The sequence below is a fragment of the Electrona antarctica genome, assembly GCF_951216825.1.
Source record: "Electrona antarctica genome assembly, chromosome: 5".
Lineage (NCBI taxonomy): Eukaryota > Metazoa > Chordata > Actinopteri > Myctophiformes > Myctophidae > Electrona > Electrona antarctica.
Genome location: NC_136810.1, coordinates 22,643,698 through 22,662,568, shown reverse-complemented (window position 1 = coordinate 22,662,568; position 18,871 = coordinate 22,643,698). Strand labels below are relative to the sequence as shown.

Sequence of the window (18,871 nt, the reverse complement as noted above, 5' to 3'; positions counted from 1 at the left end):
TCTTGCCTGTCACATCAGATTTAGCCACATCTCATCTAGCCTGCCAGTTGTCAGGTAGATGCTGCTGTAGAGGGACGGAGAAGCACGGGTGTAAAAAAACATTATGTCCAAAACTATCTTTTTCTAATCCAGCTGTTTTCAATTGCAATGCCTCAAAATAGTATGTGATCAGGTGATTATGTAATAATGGTGACAACAGGCCTAAGAGAGGAATGCATTCACTGCTTCTCTGGTCTGCATCACCCTGTAGTTTTTCTTTTTTTTTTATTTCTTCCTTCACGTGGCTGCTTTGGTCATCTGGGAATCTGGGAGAGATACTGTATATCATGGTGGCTTTTCACACTCACATACTGTAGTGTTATTCATAGATGCGGGGAAAAGGTTCTGTGTGTGTCCAGGGATCCCCTGTCTAACTTAATGTATCTTGGGGGGGGGGGTGTCTGTGAGGAGCGGCGGGCGGGGCTGGTGAATGTGTGCGAAATAAAATAGTCTATTTTTAGCATCAGGCGAGTCTTCCTCACGCTGCCTGCACATACACATTTGGTTTGGAAATGTGGCTGGTTTTGTGTCGAGTAACAGTGGGTCTCTCGTTGCTGCAGTAGCAAGCAAAAGCAACAGAGTTGCTGTTTGTCTTTTGTTTTTGTCATTTCTCACCAAGACACTGACGTATATGGAAGCTTTTAACCAATTTTAAAAGGATTTTGGCGTATTATTGTTGCAGGAGAAGATCTTTAAATAATAATTTAAAAAAAGACATTCCATAAATAGCAGATCTGCAAGGTCTCTTTATACTATTTTCATATCTTTTTAGAAGATTTCTGAAAAACAGGAATAACAAGTGAAATTGGATGTGATAAAACAAAGTGGAACTGGAACACTATAAAATGTAAGCTGATCAATGATTGGCTGAAATGTATAATCCACCCCTTTATTAAAGAGCTGGAGAGACCGGGAGATCCCTGTTGCTGAACCAACACTACACAACATTTAGTTTAAAAAATTTAAAAAATATCACATGTTTTTTAAAGCATTTACTTGTGTGTATGTATGACAACGTATTAACAATATAACATATAACGTTTATGAAGTACTGGTAATAATGCATTATAAGCTCAGCAGAACAATATATTATTATAATTTCCATAACTTAGTTAGTCAGTTATAAAGAGTGCTCTAATTTATCAAACGCATTATACATTATATAAGTACACTGACAACATGTTATGTGGTTATTAGCAATTGTATCATACGGACCCATTTTTTTTGGATATTTCCATTTTGAAAATATTCAGTCCAATAGGGTAATAAATATTTAAGTGAATGCCGTGTGCAGGACTCCCCCCTTTTTGCTCTTCAAGTTCATTACTCTGACGCACCTGTCCGTCTCAGTAGGTATGCAAAAGGATTTTTGAGCGGTGCCTCCGCTCCATTACTGAGCTATGTCCGTCCGTCCGTATGTCTGTTTGTCAGTATGTCCGTATGCATGTCTCTGTCTGTATGTCCGAGCACGGAAAGCTGCAACACCTAAAGTGGCCAGTACAGTACAGCACAAGTGGAGACAGAGTACACCTGGGGCTCTGGATGTTCCGGGGACCCCCACATGGTAACTTTGTCATTTCTCGACCGTTTCGGACGTGCAGCAGCTCGCCGGACCCTGAGCGGCCGGCCCCGGGCGCGTTCCTGGGGGTCTGGATGTTCCGGGGACCCCCACATGGTAACTCCGTCATTTCTCGACAGTTTCGGACGCAGGGCGGCTCGCCGGAACCGGGCCGGCACCCTGGGCACGTTCCTGTGGGTCTGGATGTTCCGGGACCCCCGCAAAGTACACTATAATACAGTACAGAGCACTGTAGAATACAGTAACTATAAATAAATGTATAGTTGCACCGCTCAGTTCACACAGGTGTGATTTTTCACAATTAAGCAAGTTTCGGAAACCTCATTATGTAAAAAACTGTTACTTTTCAGGAGTAGTAGATCTACAAGCTTAAAGCATCTGGATCTACTACTTCTGATCAGTGTGTGACACTGTAGTATGATAAAGTAGTAGGGCATTCATGTACCAAATTAAAACGAATAAATAAGAGGTTTCTGCCCGACAGCCGATACGCTATACTTTGAATACTAGGGGTTAGTGTTGATTTCGGCGACTAAAACTATGACGGAAAATGTTTGGCGACTACCTTTTTTCACTGACGAAAACTAAATGAAAACTAAGCTATGATGACTAAAACTAAGACAAAATATATTGACAATTTCGTCAACAAATAAAAACATAACTAAAATGTTAGGAAGGGACTAGTAGTGGACAAGTGATCCAGTATAAGTAATTTTACACTTGGTTGCGTGTAAAATCATCAATCAAAGTCATTACGACAGCATCAAGGCCCGCCAAAATCGACTAAATCAACTGTAGATTTAGTCGACTAAAATCTTATATTTACTTGACTAAACCTAAACTAACACTAAAACATTCCAGGTGACTAAAATGTGCCTAAAACTATTCTACATACTATAACTATAAAATGTGCCTAAACCAACACTGCTGGGGTTGAGTACAGTGTCCACCACTGGTCTGGGTGAAGTACAATCAGTCCTGGTTGAGTGCAGTGTCCACCACTGGTCTGGGTGAAGTACAATCAGTCCTGGTTGAGTACAGTGTCCACCACTGGTCTGGGTGAAGTACAATCAGTCCTGGTTGAGTGCAGTGTCCACCACTGGTCTGGGTGAAGTACAATCAGTCCTGGTTGAGTGCAGTGTCCACCACTGGTCTGGGTGAAGTACAATCAGTCCTGGTTGAGTACAGTGTCCACCACTGGTCTGGGTGAAGTACAATCAGTCCTGGTTGAGTGCAGTGTCCACCACTGGTCTGGGTGAAGTACAATCAGTCCTGGTTGAGTGCAGTGTCCACCACTGGTCTGGGTGAAGTACAATCAGTCCTGGTTGAGTGCAGTGTCCACCACTGGTCTGGGTGAAGTACAATCAGTCCTGGTTGAGTGCAGTGTCCACCACTGGTCTGGGTGAAGTACAATCAGTCCTGGTTGAGTGCAGTGTCCACCACTGGTCTGGGTGAAGTACAATCAGTCCTGGTTGAGTGCAGTGTCCACCACTGGTCTGGGTGAAGTACAATCAGTCCTGTCCAGTGATCCGGTCCAGTGTCCACCACTGGTCTGGGTGAAGTACAATCAGTCCTGTCCAGTGATCCGTATGGGGGACTGCCACGTATAGATCTCCCCCACCGCCAGTGTCTATAAATATCTGTCCCAAAGCCCTGGGGGTCCTGCAGTGGCCCTGTGCCCGTCTGCTGCTGTGGGGCCTGGATACCAAAATAACTAACTGATGCTCATGTGCATGTACCACGTGCATGCACACACACACACACACACTACAAGAACTTAAGGTCACGCTGGGTAACTTTTTCAATTAAACAAAAGTTATTTGTGATACGATCTCTGACTGTTCTGTTATTTTTTGATAACTTCTCTGTTGTGTCGTGTGTATAGATATGCATGGCTTGTCGGTTCACGGAAATTGTTGATCCTTAGGTGCCATCTGGCACTGCAGTGCACACCTCCGAACCTGAAGTGTGAGAGAGTGTATGAGACAAAATAAAGGGAACTTAAGTAACGCACATCGACTGGTGAGATTTGGTGATTTGTAGATGTTTCACAGCAGTGCCCTCAGTAGTGGTTCTCTGATCATATGGTTAGGTTTCAGGGTGCACTGGAGCCACTGTTCTTCAGGATTATCATGATATTGCATGTCATTTTGTGACATGATTGAAAATGTCGTCACGCTTCACGTGGTCATCTGCCGCCACTGATTTGGCGTGCACGACATACCTGACCATGTTAACACTCATGATGCCCAGCACGTGTCCACATGTCTTCATAATTACATCCGTAGGAGGCCCAGAACGTGTGGACACGTCTTTAGGTACTTTTTAATGATTTAAAACGCGATCGCTAAAATACATTTTTTTGACGGCAGCCTTTGCTAGGCAACGTCCGTCCCGGAGCCGTTTTTCTGCGCACGCAGCCATTCACTTCCTGGTTTACGGGCCAACAATCCATAGACATATAAAGGTAGACGCCTCTTCCGGGCTCTGGGGCGTGTGTTCTCAAGAACTTTCCCGAGATTCCTTGCGAAGCATAGCGGAAGCATGAGCGGAAGCTTGTCAAGCTTCCACGAGCGTAACATAAGTCCCGCAAAAGGCGCGCTGTGATTGGTCAGTAGTCACTTGAGTTGCAGCGTGAGACATGGAGGAGTCGCATAAGTACCTTCAGCACTCTTCCTGCGTGCTTCCGCCCCCTCTTGCACACACATTGCTCCAACAAACTGCAGTGGCCAATGGGGCATCTATTTTTGAGTGGTGTAAACCACTCCTACAACTGGCTTTTGTGTGCAGAAAAAATGAGCATGGTTGCTATGTTCAAAAATAATTTCTGACGTAATTAAATCACACCCGGGTGAACTGGATGACCGTAGCAACCATGCTCATTTTTTCTGCACAAAAAAAGCCACTTGTGAAATCACATCCGGGTGTGATTTCATTACGTCAGACATTACGTCAGACCACAGCTGATCATGCTATATAAAACCTTACACCACTCGGTTCACACGGGTGTGATTTTTTTAATATCTATGCAACAATCTTCTTTATTGAATCTACGGCGCTGTCCGTTTTGATCAGAACGGCAATGTTCTGTCCTAATTTCTGACTTCATCATGCATCTCGTTTGGAATATCTGATCTCTTCTAAAGAGAGATCAGAATTATTAGTGTGAGGTATAATGGAAGATTTCACCTCCCGGGAAATGGAACTCTGAAAGCTTTTCAGAGTAAAATCTGCCTCATCTGCTTGGCATTCATTTCTAGCACCTTTATTCTGAAAAATTCCCCTTCAAAAAAAGTGTTAATAATCCACATCTTTCCCTTGACAGAGGGCGAGCCCATCGAAGCCATCGCCAAGTTCGATTATGTGGGCCGATCCGCCCGCGAGCTGTCCTTCAAGAAGGGCGCCTCCCTGCTGCTGTACCAGCGTGCGTCTGATGACTGGTGGGAGGGACGGCACAACGGCATCGACGGCCTGGTGCCTCATCAGTACATTGTGGTACAAGATATGTGAGTATTAATGCGTTTCATTCATGGTCGAGTAATATGTAAATTAATTATTTAAATCGAATACAAGAATAATCTATAATTAATGACCGATATAGCGATCAGTCTATTTTATCGGCCAATATTGTCCAATCACAGATCTGTATCTGGCATCGTACTGTATGTTGTCCAATACATCATGTGCCTATATGAAAAAAGAAATCATTTGGAAATGGCTGATCTGCAAGCTCACAATGCATTGAATTTCTTATTTTATGTATTTGTGTGATTGTATAATTAAAGTTGTAGCTAATTTTCATATTGAAGTTTAACTTATACCCTTTGTTCTTTTTTTTCACAATATCGGTCAAAACATTGGTAATAGGTGGTCTAACTCTAGGGCACTCCAAAAATCAGGATCAAAATCAGACCCAAAAGTCTGCCATCAGCCGAGCTCTAATCAAAAAGGCTCCAGGGGTTGTGTGCGGAGGGGGCTTTAGGTTCTGTTGGTCCTGCTCTGCCCTGGAGCGTCCTCCATCTCTAGGGTCCTTAGCCAGCCATTCTGTCACTGTCACCATCGCCACTTGGGACCCTGACAGCCCCTGTGAGCGTACCCTCTGCCCTGGCAACCACCAACGGCTAATGGAGCGGAGCGGCTGTCTAGTTAGGAAGGGGAGCACACAATTGCTCCTGTCGTTTAGTAGCCGGCCGGCAAGATGCACCATTTAGAATGTCCTCCCTCCCTCCTTCCCTCCCTCTCTTACTCCCGCTCTCCCTGCCGCATGTCGTATACAGCTGTCCTGTCAGGCCCTCCATCAATAATTCACGCGGCGGGGCACTGCTGATGGGGTGTTTTCGTAGCTAATGAAAGAGCAGGGGGATTTACAGTTGGGACGAGTGTCCCTTAGCGCACTGGTTCTCAAACATTATCACACGTCAAGGACCCCCAAATTGATACGCATTAGGCTATTTGACAAGATGTGGTGCCAAGGACCCCCATAGGAGAAGTTCTTAGTTGTTAGATTAGATTTAGTACAGACTTCTGAAACTGTCTATACTGCAGGCGGGGGAGAGAAAACTATGATCTGAATAGTTATTCTTATACAGTACATTCTCTCATTGGATTATCATAGGCAAACAGCTTAAAATAGTTTACATCGAAAATGTATTTTCTGTTTACTAAAGAGCTCGGGAGAGAGAGAGAGAGGAGGAGGAGGAGAGTTGCTAAACAAACACTATATGCAATGATTGCTATCGGAATATAGAGCTTTAACTTTTTAATTAAAGAGAAGTAAAAAAAAAAAAAAAAACATCACTTACATCCCATTTAAAATGCATGATTAGAATATTCAGCAGAATAATTGGGATTATCATTTAATTTGAGTCATAATCGTGCAGCCACCATTAACTCTGAAACCAAATGGACCTTCTTTACGGGTTGAATTAAGTCTGGGGATGTTACTGTGCCGGTATGACTCATCGGTCTCCGTGGGGACCTTGGAGGAGAGCAGAGTTGCTGACGCCACAGGAAACTATGATATCAAGCACTGTCATCTGAGACATGCGGCTAGAATGAAATATGCTCCGATTCGCTTTTTTCCCCTGTTTGTCTTATTCTTGCCGTCTTTCTCTTGCTGTCTCTCTTTCCCTTTCTCTCTCTCTTTCTCTCTCTCCGTCTGTCTCTCTCATATCCCAGAGATGACAGCTTCTCAGACACACTGAGTCAGAAGGCCGACAGTGAGGCCAGCAGTGGCCACGCGGGAGATGATAAATGTTCGGGCAAAGACATGGTCTCTCCCAGTGACACCAGGATCTCCGAGGCGTACATCAGCAGGTTGGTTCAGACCACGCAGCTTCTCTTTCAGGGCAGAGTCACAACAAGTCACACTTATATTTTTTTCACACTCTGTTGCGCTAAAATGGGAATTAAGCCTCCCACAGTATTGGTTAATATGTCAGTCATGGCATGATTACCTACTGTGCTGGTTCTCAAGCTTTTTCATTTTAAGGACCCCCAAATTAATATTAAATTCATAATAAAATAAATGTAAAAGCTTTAGCTAACGAAAAGATGGTCGATCAAATTACACATATGACTGTCTGTTCTTGACAGACTATTTGAACTTCAACTTAATGATCACATCCCACAAGGGTGTGTGCAAGGTGTGGGTGGCATTTATTGTTTTGGAGGAATATAGAGAAAGGAACAAGGGAAACCAAGTTGGATAACAAGGAGACAGACTGTCAGATATACAATGTCAAATATACTTTGCATCAAAGTAGGAATAAAATGAGGCAGAACTGCTTCCTAGTGCGAGTACAGAAACATTGCAGCAGATCAGTGTTGCCATGTCCACTTAGTAGAAGCGACAAAGTTTTCTTCAGTGTATATGAAAACCATGAAGACAATGTTGGTTGTTTTTTTTGTCAAAACATGCATTTGGATTACATTGAGGCAAGTGTGCGACCGCTTCATATTTTAAACTTGATCTCTTCACTGTGATCGGCACTTCCAAAACTTTGGTGTGTGCTCCACCCTGTCAGATTCTCTTTCAGATTAGCGAACAAAGAAGTACATCCTTCCCATTGTTCTAGATTCTAGAAAATAGAGTACATACATACATAGTGTATCATCATGAATCATGCATTGTATTAAAAGTAGATTTTACAGTGCTTTAGAAACCACACAGATAAGCATGTGCACGCACGCATGCACACACACACACACACACACACACACGTGCATTCACATAAAAGAAAACACACAGAGAGGATGCAGTCACATATATCTCTTTTGGCAGTGAACCTGTAGTCTGCTGGTGGGATGCCAAGATTTATATTTTATTTTTTTCAAATTCATTGCTGCATTCTCATTCCTTGCAGTGGGCTGAGCGACCTTGAAATGTCTGGTACAGGCTCTCGCCAAAATGCACGATGAGATCCTTTTTTTTTTATCGGGGAAGCATGCTCGCTTGCTCATTCACTCTCTCGCTCGCTCGCTTTCCTTCTAACGGTGCAGCTGAAATGTTAATGAATCGCACCGTGAGGAGCAATATGTAGGTGTTCTGTGCATGTCTTCCACCAGGCAGATGGAAAATTTCAATCTGTCTAAAATCTTACTCCATCACTGCACCCATGCCACTTTAAGCTAGCTTAAAGCTGTAATGTGGGACTTATTTTAACCAATAAATGTTATTTCAACCAACCTGTATGTATGGTAGAGATGTTAAAGATGATGCAAATACTATTTTTTGGTTAAGACAAGTGATATTGTGGAATGTAATCATAGTCAGAAACTATATATATTTATGTATTTTTTTAACATTAAAATACATTAAGTATACATTTCCAGTGCGTATGTCATCCTGGCCAAGGGCAGACCGTTCAAGTTGCAAAGCAATATGGCTGGAATCATTTATGTATTTTGAAATGCAATTGATATGAAACCTATTTTTACAGTAGATGGCTTAGTGTAGCTTGACGAGGCGAGCTGATGTCAGCCGACCAGAACTGAGCATCACACAACATTGTGTTTTTGCCGCAGGACGTATAAGGGGCCGTCACCGGGTGAAACGGGAGTCCCGTACAACACACTGTAATCCCTGCCTGACTTACTGTACATTCAGAGACCTTTCCTCTCTCCCATTTGGGATGATCTCTTCTTCCACTCTCCTCGTTCGTGTCTACTGTTCTATGCAGGCACGCCTCAGAACTGCTGAATCATTCATCATATCACAACCTTTATGTAGCCCATCATCTGCCTCTCTCTCACCCCCCCCCCCCCCCCCCCCCCCAGTATTCTTAACCCATTTTGGGCGGGAACCCCTTTTGGTGTTTTAAACATTAGGTTATAATTTAGCTATTGAAAAATAGCAGATCTACAAGCTCATAGCGCGCCACCGAGTGGCGCGCTACGAGCTTGTAGGTCTGCTATTTTTGAAAAATCGTGAAAATATTTATTTCAGAAAACTGGAGAATTTAGAAGAATCTTTTTAAATTTCGAGGTCAGGCCTAAATGGGTTAATCAACAATGGACTTGTCAGACAATCCCTTGTCAGGTGGCTGTCATGGAAATAATGGCAAGTTTGGTAAACAACACAAAAGCTCCCCCAAGGGACGCCAGCCAGCATGATTATCTTGTTGAAACGGCATGCATTTTATTCTAATGTCATTAAAGCAGCTGCTTGTCATTACAAGTGTAGCGGATTCGAGTTGATGCAATATGTGAGTGCTTCTCTTGTTTGGAGAGAGAGAAGAACGTAATACATGAACATGGAGAGGCTGAAGGCTCATAGTCTGATGTGTGAGGGAGCCTGGCTGCTTGTTTTTCTTTCCTAAGCCTGGTCCCCCCCAAGGGAACCAGGTCTTGTGAATGCAGACTGCTCCCCCTGTGGGTTATTAGCAGCAGCTGCAGTTGTTTATCTTTTCCAAGTTGCTCTCTGCAGTGAGACCAAATGTTTCCTCGGTGTCTGTAGACCTGTGTCTGTCTGCTGTGATCCATCGCAGACACTCACTGTGACTTGTAGAGCAGTGCATCTCAACCGTTTTTGAGATCTGGTCCACCCCACCAATACAGATTTGGTATATAAGAAGGCATAATACAGCCAATTCTATGTCATTTATTTGTGTTAATATTTAACACATGAATGATCCTAAAGTCATATATCGATACCAATAAATCAGTAGGGCTGTAGTTGTAATGAGAAGACTACTTTCCATGGTTAATTTAATGCAAACGTAAAATGTTTAATTATAAAATATTTGAAGTGGCTGTGCCTCCGACCACTGCTCTCTGCACTCTTTACCATCAAGGGTTATTTGTGTGTAACTTAACTTTAACCACATGAACCCTATAGCAGCTGGGGCAAACATTTGGATAAAAAATAGCCGATCAGCTATTTTCAGCAAAGACATTTGTCGTAGAGGAAAATATTAGAGGACCACCTAGTGTAGAGCCCTGCCCAACGCAGTCAACTAAGGTGGCTTGAGTGGTTCAAAACGTGATGAATCAATCTGATTCCCCTTCCCCACAGCAGCAGGCAGAGGAAGCGGTCGGACCCTCCGTCCCGACGGCCCCCGGCCCGCCCCACCGACGTCCACTGCATGGTGCACACCTCCTCCCAGCACGGGGGCCACACGCCCGAGATGGGCTCCCCAGTGCTGGGGAGCCACTTCAGCCCACGAGACATGCTGCGTACGCGCAACAACCACCTGACCGCCATCATGGACAGCCCCGAGCAGCAGCGGCGCCGGCCGCGGCCCCCCGGCCACGGCAGCCTGACCAACATCAGCCGCCACGAGTCCCTGAAGAAGATGGAGAGCCCCCCGATCCGCCGCTCCACCTCCTCGGGGCAGTATGCCGGCTTCTCTGACCCCCACCCCCACCACCACCTCCTCCACCACCACCGCGCCGGCGGCGGGAAGCCCCTGGACCCGGAGACCATCGCACAGGTCAGCGAGGGACGGGCGGCGCCCACCATCCCAGCCCTGCCCCGCCCTGTAAAAACCACATAGTCAGTCCCTGTCTTCTGCTACCGTCTGGCTGCTAGTATACACCCTGAACCATCCAGAGCATTCATTTAACCTGCAGGGCCTCTAGTTGGACGGTACCACAGTACTTCACTAGCACACAGTACTTCACTAGCACACAGTACTTCACTAGCACACAGTACTTCACTAGCACACAGTACTTCACTAGCACACAGTACTTCACTAGCACACAGTACTTCACTAGCACACAGTACTTCACTAGTACACAGTACTTCACTAGCACACAGTACTTCACTAGCACACAGTACTTCACTAGCACACAGTACTTCACTAGCACACAGTACTTCACTAGCACACAGTACTGCACACAGTACTTCACTAGCACACAGTACTTAACTAGCACACAGTACTTCACTAGCACACAGTACTTCACTAGCACACAGTACTTCACTAGCACACAGTACTTCACTAGCACACAGTACTTCGCTAGCACAAAGTACTTTGCTAGTACAAAGTACTTTGCTAGTACACAGTACTTTGCTAGTACAAAGTACTTTGCTAGCACACAGTACTTTGCTAGCACACAGTACTTTGCTAGTACAAAGTACTTTGCTAGTACAACGTACTTTGCTAGTACACAGTACTTTGCAAGTAAACAGTACTTTGCTAGTAAACAGTACTTTGCTAGTAAACAGTACTTCGCTAGTACACAATACTTCAAAGGTACTGTGAGACCAAACTGACCAAGTTCTGACAAATTAATTTTGGGTCGCTGGCCTTTTTTAATATATATATATATACTGTATATTGTTGCAGTCAGGCAGATACCTCGAATCTTCACATTTCAATTTATTATGTCCTACTTCATCACAAGTGTCAAACAAAAGTAGTGAAAATAGTTGATCTTGAGCTTGTAGATCGGCTATTTTTCGTATATTTAAAAAAAATGGGTTTGGACCTACAAGGTTTCCAACTTTCCACGCCACAGCGACGATATGCAGGTGTATATATACAGTATTCTTTTATTTTTTTATTTGTATTATTTTCAAGCTTGCAAGTTACAACGTATCATAATGCATTTGTGAAATGCTTAAAAAATCTGTATTCTTGTGCGTAGGTTCTTAGTGACTCCACAGCTGTGTGTCGCCTCACTCAAACTAGAGGCCTGACCTGTAAAGGACCGTCAGAGTTAATTTAACGCTCCAGATTTGAAAAAATAAAACTGAACAGCTACACAGACAGACAGCGGGCTAGATAGACAGTACATTCAACTGTATGTCTGTCTGTGTTTGTCTACTGGGAATATGTTCAGATGAATTACAAGTTATCATCTCTGCATCTTGTTCACGTTAAGTGTTTTTTTTTTTTTTTTTTTTTTAAACTTTTCCTGTTAACTCTGTATTGTGATTTTAATCACTGCTATAGTGTTTGTTCAGTAAGTAGGGGTCTCACCGCCTCACCTCAATCATTACTATCAGAATATAGAGCTATTTAACCCACAAAAAATACCACTTACACCACCTTTAATGTTTCAAGTCATTAGCATGCCAAAAGGGGGTCTTCAGTACAAGACAGAACCTTCCACTCATCTCTATGCATGTCCTCTGCATGTTTCTTGGAGTTCCGTCCTTGCGTTCCTCTGAGCCCGAGCAATATATCGGTCTGGACGATTTATTGGTCATTATTTGACCTTTTTGGATGACATCGGTATCAGTAATTATGCATTGTCCCAATTTTTAAATAGAAAGGAAGTCATTAAAATATAGCAGATTTATTATATACATATAGATATGTATTTGCTTATAAGTTAAATGTTCTCAAATTAAAACTCACAAAGTTTGTCATATTTGATTTTAAGATTTTGCACTTTTTATCATCTGCTCTTTCTGCGTCGTTGCCTGACTTTTCTCTTTTTCAACACATCCTCAACCCTCCATCCATCCATTTACTGTTATTTCACATTCAAATTATCTCCTCTCGCCTCGTCCTTTCTCTTGTCTTGTTTTCTCTTCTCTTGTCTTCTCGTTTCTCCTTCTCTCCCTACTCACCTCCTCCTCTGACATCCTATTGATCCAAATTGCATTTCTGATCTGCTTGTATTAAACAATGTTAAACTCACCAACATTGCAGCTGTAGGGAAAGCTTGAATTATCCTCTTTCAAAATAAATCAACCGTAGACATGCTATGAGCTACTTTCTGTCAAGAGATTCTGTGCAGGTGATTCTTTTTCTAAGTGTTGGAGTTTGGAAGCGCTAGTCCAATCACTGAACAGCCCTGCGTACCACCTGTTTTGAATTTGCACATAATGCAGGAGGCAGCAGCACGACCCGTTAATAAAAACGAGTGCTTCAAAACTCCAACACTATCACGTCAAGGAATTATAGCTCATAACATGTCTATGGTGGATTTTTATGATACAAACGTTTTGCTGTTTGAAAGTGGATAATTCAAGCTTTCCCTACAGCTGCAATGTTGGTGAGTTTAACGTTGTAAATACAAGCAGATCGGAAATGCAATTTGGATCAATGGGATGTCAATGGAGGGTATTGCAACTCTAGATTAATCCCAATGTAAAATAAATCTAGTGTTGCAAATTGCGGCTACTCCTTTCTCTCTTCTCTTGTCTACGCTTCTCTCCTCTCCTACTCACCACTCTCTCCTCTCCTCTGCAGGACATAGAGGAAACGATGAACACGGCTCTGAACGAGCTGCGCGAGCTGGAGCGTCAGAGTTCGGCCAAGCACGCACCGGACGTGGTGCTGGACACCTTGGAGCAGCGGCAGACCTCCAGCGGTGGTGGGGGGGGCTGCGGGGGTCCCACCCCGGCCAGCTCCAGCGAGTCCCTCAGCCCCGTCCACAACGTCATGCTGAGGTCCGCCGCCAACACCGAGCCGCCCGTCCGCCGCACCAGCACCTCCAGCGACGCCATGAGCACCTTCAAGCCGGTGGTGGCACCCCGCATGGGGGTGCAGCTCAAGCCGCCGGCCCTGAGGCCCAAGCCCATGGTCTTGCCCAAAGCGAGCCATGCCCCGCAGCCTCGCTCACCATCCCCCCAGGACCCCCTGGATAAGTCGTGCACCATGTAAACACTGTGGGACAAAGTGTTCATACTGAACTCTAACAGACGTGGGGAGAGAGAAGGCGTACTAGGGGATTGTACTGTAGCTACAAGATAGCAGTGTCTATAAAGTGGTATATTAATAATGATCTCTAAAGTGTAATATACATGGTCTAGGCGGACGAGACTCACTTTAGAGAGGGGAAGCCAAATGACGGAAATGTTCTTGTAGTTTCTTGGAACATGTCAAGATCGTCAAAGGGCATTCGGACAGTATTTGGACCTCTGGACGTACAGTACATGTATGATTACAGATGGACAATTATTGCGTTGAATTTTGCTGTCACTATGTGTGGTTAAAACTAAAACCTGTTGACATGCCATCAATATTTGTTTTTTTTATGTAAATGTAAACAACAAATCACGAAGGCTTCCTTCTAGCTTTTAGAACGTTTAAACTGGTAGTTTACAGTCATCGAGGACTACAGAAAACGTGGCGCAAGTAGCCGCAATGTTTACCACACAACCCGAAGAGGAGCTTCATGGGAAATGTAGTCTTCAGTAACCACACAACCCGAAGAGGAGCTTCATGGGAAATGTAGTCTTCAGTAACCACACAACCCGAAGAGGAGCTTCATGGGAAATGTAGTCTTCAATAATGAAAGTACTTGCAGAAATGGAGCTGAACTGTATTTTATGTTGTCACCAAGTAATATAGAGGCCGTGGAAGGTTTGGCTTTGCAGACTTTACATTGTAAATAGTTAGAACTGTTTTGATTGCCATTACAAAGGTGCTCACTATGCTGGTGGAAACAGTTTAGACTAGAGCATAGATTGTAGCTGTGTGTTGTGTAGACTGAAACAGGGGCTGAAGACCCCTTAAATGAATATAACTAGGGGTACACTGTTGACAAACAAACAGTATTGATTCTCATGCTTTGTCATTGGTCTGTTGTACATGCTTCTGTGAAAGTTCAAGACCTTACCATGACCAAGATGCGTTTGCATTTCAAAAACGTACAAAGACTGTACATCTGCTCTGGTTTCACGTGAGTTTATTTCAACACCTGACTCTTTCATTGCTCCCTGGAATGAGGTGAGACTATTGGATAAAACCACTATGTAAAAATAGCAAAACACTCCATCATGAGCATTCTGTGAACATTTTGATACTTTGTTGAATTTCCTATAACTTGTAATAACCTTTTACAGGTTATGAACCACAGAGAGTGAAGGTGTGAAAGTAGAAGTTCTAAAGAAAGCTATTGTAATGAGTCATCTCCTACCTGTACACAGTACATAGGACATTAACCACTTCAACCCTATATACTATGTTGTACATCAAATTGCAAAAATAGACAATCCACAAGCTCACAACGCGGTGCACTGTGAGCTTGTTGATCTGCTATTTTTGCAGAATGTTTTGCCTAATATGACATGCCCATAATGGTAGTGACGCTAGGGTTCATGTGGTTAAGGTATGGGGTACATAACCTATACATAGTACTGTACACATGCCCTTAGGTGTTTTAAGCCTTGCTTTATTGCGTTATTTGTCCAAAGATATGGTTATGTACATATTAGATCGTGTTAACCTTTCCTGGTCGTATGCAGGCGTGATTCGACAGATGTGTATCTAGGCAGCGCTCTGTGTGTGGGCTTGTACTGCCAGTAGCCATGCACCTAATGACTGTTAATGTAAATGCCTTGTTATATGTTAATGCTACATGTTAATCTTTATAAATGTCAGTTGATCTATAACACTGGTTCTCAACATTGGGGTCCGGGAACCCCCAGGGGTCCTTGAGTGCTAATTTCACTCTGAGAGTGTCCAAATGGAACCAAATGGACCTGCAAGGCTCCATTTGGACACACACTGTCTGAGTTACAGAGTCCATTTGGGTCCTAACGTATCACTCATTTAACTGGGGACTCCTGGGAGTACACGGACCCCACGTTGAGAACCAGTCATCGATAAGTCCACAATTCAACTTACATGGGAAAGTAGTCACTTGCTGGAGTCAGATTAATCTTTTTTTTTTTTTCTTTTTTTATGTTAGGGGAGATAGTACTGGCATTGAAAGGCTTTGGGTGCGTCTGTATTTGTGGATGATGGATGAGCGACAGTTCTCAGCTTTAAAGAAAACACTTTGTGGCCGTTAAGTCACGTAACTTGTGCTTCTACCGTCTAGACTAGGGAAATGGTCCCATAAATAGTGTGTACAACATGTCTCAGTGTGTGTTTGACTGTTGCACTTAAAGGGGAATTTCACCTTGAAACACTTTTCATGCACCCTAAACAGTTTTTCATTTGCTTGATTCAATATTTAGATATTAATTTAACCCACAAATCAAGCAACTTAAAAACTGTCTGGTGTGCACACACAAGTCTGAGTAGATGTAAAAATGACACCAGAATTTCAACTTTAAGTCTAACTAGTGATCCACGCTTTCAGGCTAACGACACTGTACTGTAAAAACAAGAAATGGAAAAACGGGGTGCATGTCTTGGAAGAGTTTGCATATTGGTTGCAGCCAGGATAATAACTTTGACAAAAGGCTTGTTTAGACTGGAACAATTAAGCAGCTCTCTCCTAACAGAAGGTTTACAGTGACTTTTAACTTGAGAAATGTCTTTGTATGTATAATTATATAAAAAAAAGAATGATTTGATTTTTGAATTACTAACATTATTCGATTTTGTTTTTCATAATGAGCTTACCTTTTTTATGTGTTTTCTTAGAATTTACTGATGTGCTAGAACAAAGGCTATAGAATAGATGTCCAAAGATACAGCATCCAAGCTATGAGTATGAAGCCAGTTGTAAACCAGTTGCAATGCGTACTGTTGTCACTAGATGTCACTATATAACATGACAAAAGGTAGCAGCCCCCTGTCAGCAAGCTGTAGTACATCAGTAGTATGTACTTGTGAAAGTGCCTTTGAAGAAGAATAACGCTTTAAAGGAACTGGAGATATATTATTTGCCGTCGCATTCTCATTTTAAACCCTATGTTTTGAGCAGGTGCAGTTCCGGAGGAAAATTAATTAATGATGCCATTTTAGGAAATAAAGTTATATGAACGAAATAATGAATAAACAGCTTACCCATTGTTGTGACAATGCATTTTTATGTATAGAACTGTATATTTGGCATGTAACATAACAGAGTTCTTCAAGGATTTCTAATTCTTGAGTTTTACAGCTATCTTAGCGTGTGTACCAAAAATATAGAAGTGAAGAATAATATACTCAGTAAATAAATAACACACCAGGAGGCTTCAGCGTTGTGTTGCTGGATCTCAGTCGACATACGACCCCTGAGCAAGTTTATTCTCTCAGACTTATACAGGTGGGAGTTAACAACCACTGTAGGCCTATTTTAAATCATCATACATTACTGACGCCTCCACTCACTGTACTATCAAAGTGTATCATGTGTTCATTTAGACCCAAATAGAAAGACAGTTTAAACTGAAATATTTCAAACATGTCATATTTCAAAACCCATTCATTTCAATTGTGCTTTTTGCTCAATATAAATACCAGTCCTAAGATAAATGACCACACTTTATGTGGTTTATTAAGCAGACAGCCCACATACTGTACTGTATACACAAGCTTGGTCAAAAATACTTGGACAGTAATTATGTTTCAATGTGGAGATTATTTAGGATTGGGTGAGTAAATTGTGTTGAGTGTGTAAGAAACAGTGTATTTATTTATGCATCTTGAGGTAGCACGCAACTAGTGTTGGACAAGTGTACACTACAGTAGGCCATCTGGAAATGAGTGTGGCTGGAAGCAGAGCTGCCCTGGGGCCCGTTCCACGAAACTTGGATTAGAGATTAAACCGGGATTTAATAGATATCCTGGTTTAATATATCCTGGATCAGCGATTAACCGGTTTCAATGAAAGCTGGTTAATCTTGCCAGATTAATTTAACCAGTTAACCTGGATATGTTGACGCTTGATTCGGTTTCATGAATTCCATTCGGTTCCACTCGTCCACCTTGCGAGGGGGGGGGGGGGGGGGGGGGGGGGGGAGAAGAAGGGGGAGAAGGAGAGAGGAGAAAAAGAGGAGAAAGAGAGAGAAGAAAAGTTGTGCTTTACTGTAGCCATTTATGTTCGATGTGTGCCAGATTTGGTCATCTTTGATATTTTGGACGTGTGGCAGACGGTATTCGAACCAGCGGCCCTATGTTCTTGAAGGTCTCCCATTCAGGGAGTGTCATAGTGACATAGATGCCCTTATATGGACACAGCCAGTGTCTCGTTGGCTCAATGAGGTTGAAACAGGCCAATGGGAGACCACCTGCTTTTAGCACAGTGGTTTCATGTTACTATACTCTAGTGTGGGACCCATACAGCATAAAGATGAGTTATGCACACCTTAGAGCATGATTTATTTATATTCTATATTCTTCTAAGCACATTGAGCTAAAGATTGAGTCAGTCAGTCTGGTCAAGCTGATCAGTTAGACCTATTTATTACAGCAGTGTTTTTTTAAATTATTATTATTAAAACCTTTGCATGTGCATGATCTCTAAATGAATGTTTTCTTGTCCATATGGACAAGACTTGTATTTTTTTTTAAATAGCATGTTGTGAGCTTGTAGATCTGCTCATTTCATATAGGCTATGTATATGGGGTTAAATGTTATATCCAAGGTTAATTCTTTAGATGTGAAAATCATGTAATACTGTGCTGATTGTAGATTGGCTATTTTAGTATTTTTATTGTTGTTTTATTTTAACAACTGTCTAGGCCTATTCACATGCAAGAAAGGCAAAGTGTCACAAAGCAACAGAAAAAGCAATATTAAATCAAATGTCAAATTCTACAGTGTAAAGACACCAAGTTAATTATCGTGTCACATTTAATAATGTCAATAATGATATCACCCAGATAGTCTGTAATTACACCTTCAGCACCCTTTAGCAAAAATAAGAATATACATTTTAAATATAATAGCCCTTTCCTGTTTTCCACTCTATTGGCATAGCCAGGATTTAAAATGAGCTCACAACAGCTTTTGCTAGACTGTAATGTACAGTTACTGACAAACACCAGCGTTGCCATGTTTTGCCGCAGAAACCAGCCACGGTCGTCGAACTGTCTTGTGGACAACTTGAGGCCGAGATCCGCTTGCAACGAGCAGACGTGGCAACGCGAGTGGAACGAGGGCAGTCTCCCGTTGGCTAAGGGAGGTTGAAAC

The 18,871-nt window shown here is 42.7% G+C and overlaps 1 protein-coding gene across 4 annotated transcripts in view; it reads left to right on the top strand.

Annotated features, from left to right (window-relative positions):
• Window positions 1-16,763, top strand: part of srgap1a (SLIT-ROBO Rho GTPase activating protein 1a) — a 115,414-nt gene extending 98,651 nt beyond the window's left edge. Inside the window, exons 19-22 of one of the 4 annotated variants that reach the window (XM_079501805.1) lie at window positions 4,944-5,124; window positions 6,797-6,934; window positions 10,137-10,551; window positions 13,264-16,763. In XM_079501805.1, the coding sequence (XP_079357931.1) occupies window positions 4,944-5,124; window positions 6,797-6,934; window positions 10,137-10,551; window positions 13,264-13,677 (1,148 nt within the window). In that variant the 3' untranslated portion in view covers window positions 13,678-16,763. Of the gene's footprint in view, window positions 1-4,943; window positions 5,125-6,796; window positions 6,935-10,133; window positions 10,614-13,263 lie in introns of all 4 variants that reach the window. The other 3 variants (XM_079501804.1, XM_079501806.1, XM_079501807.1) reach the window with 3 other exon arrangements.
• Window positions 16,764-18,871: the final 2,108 nt, after the last annotated feature.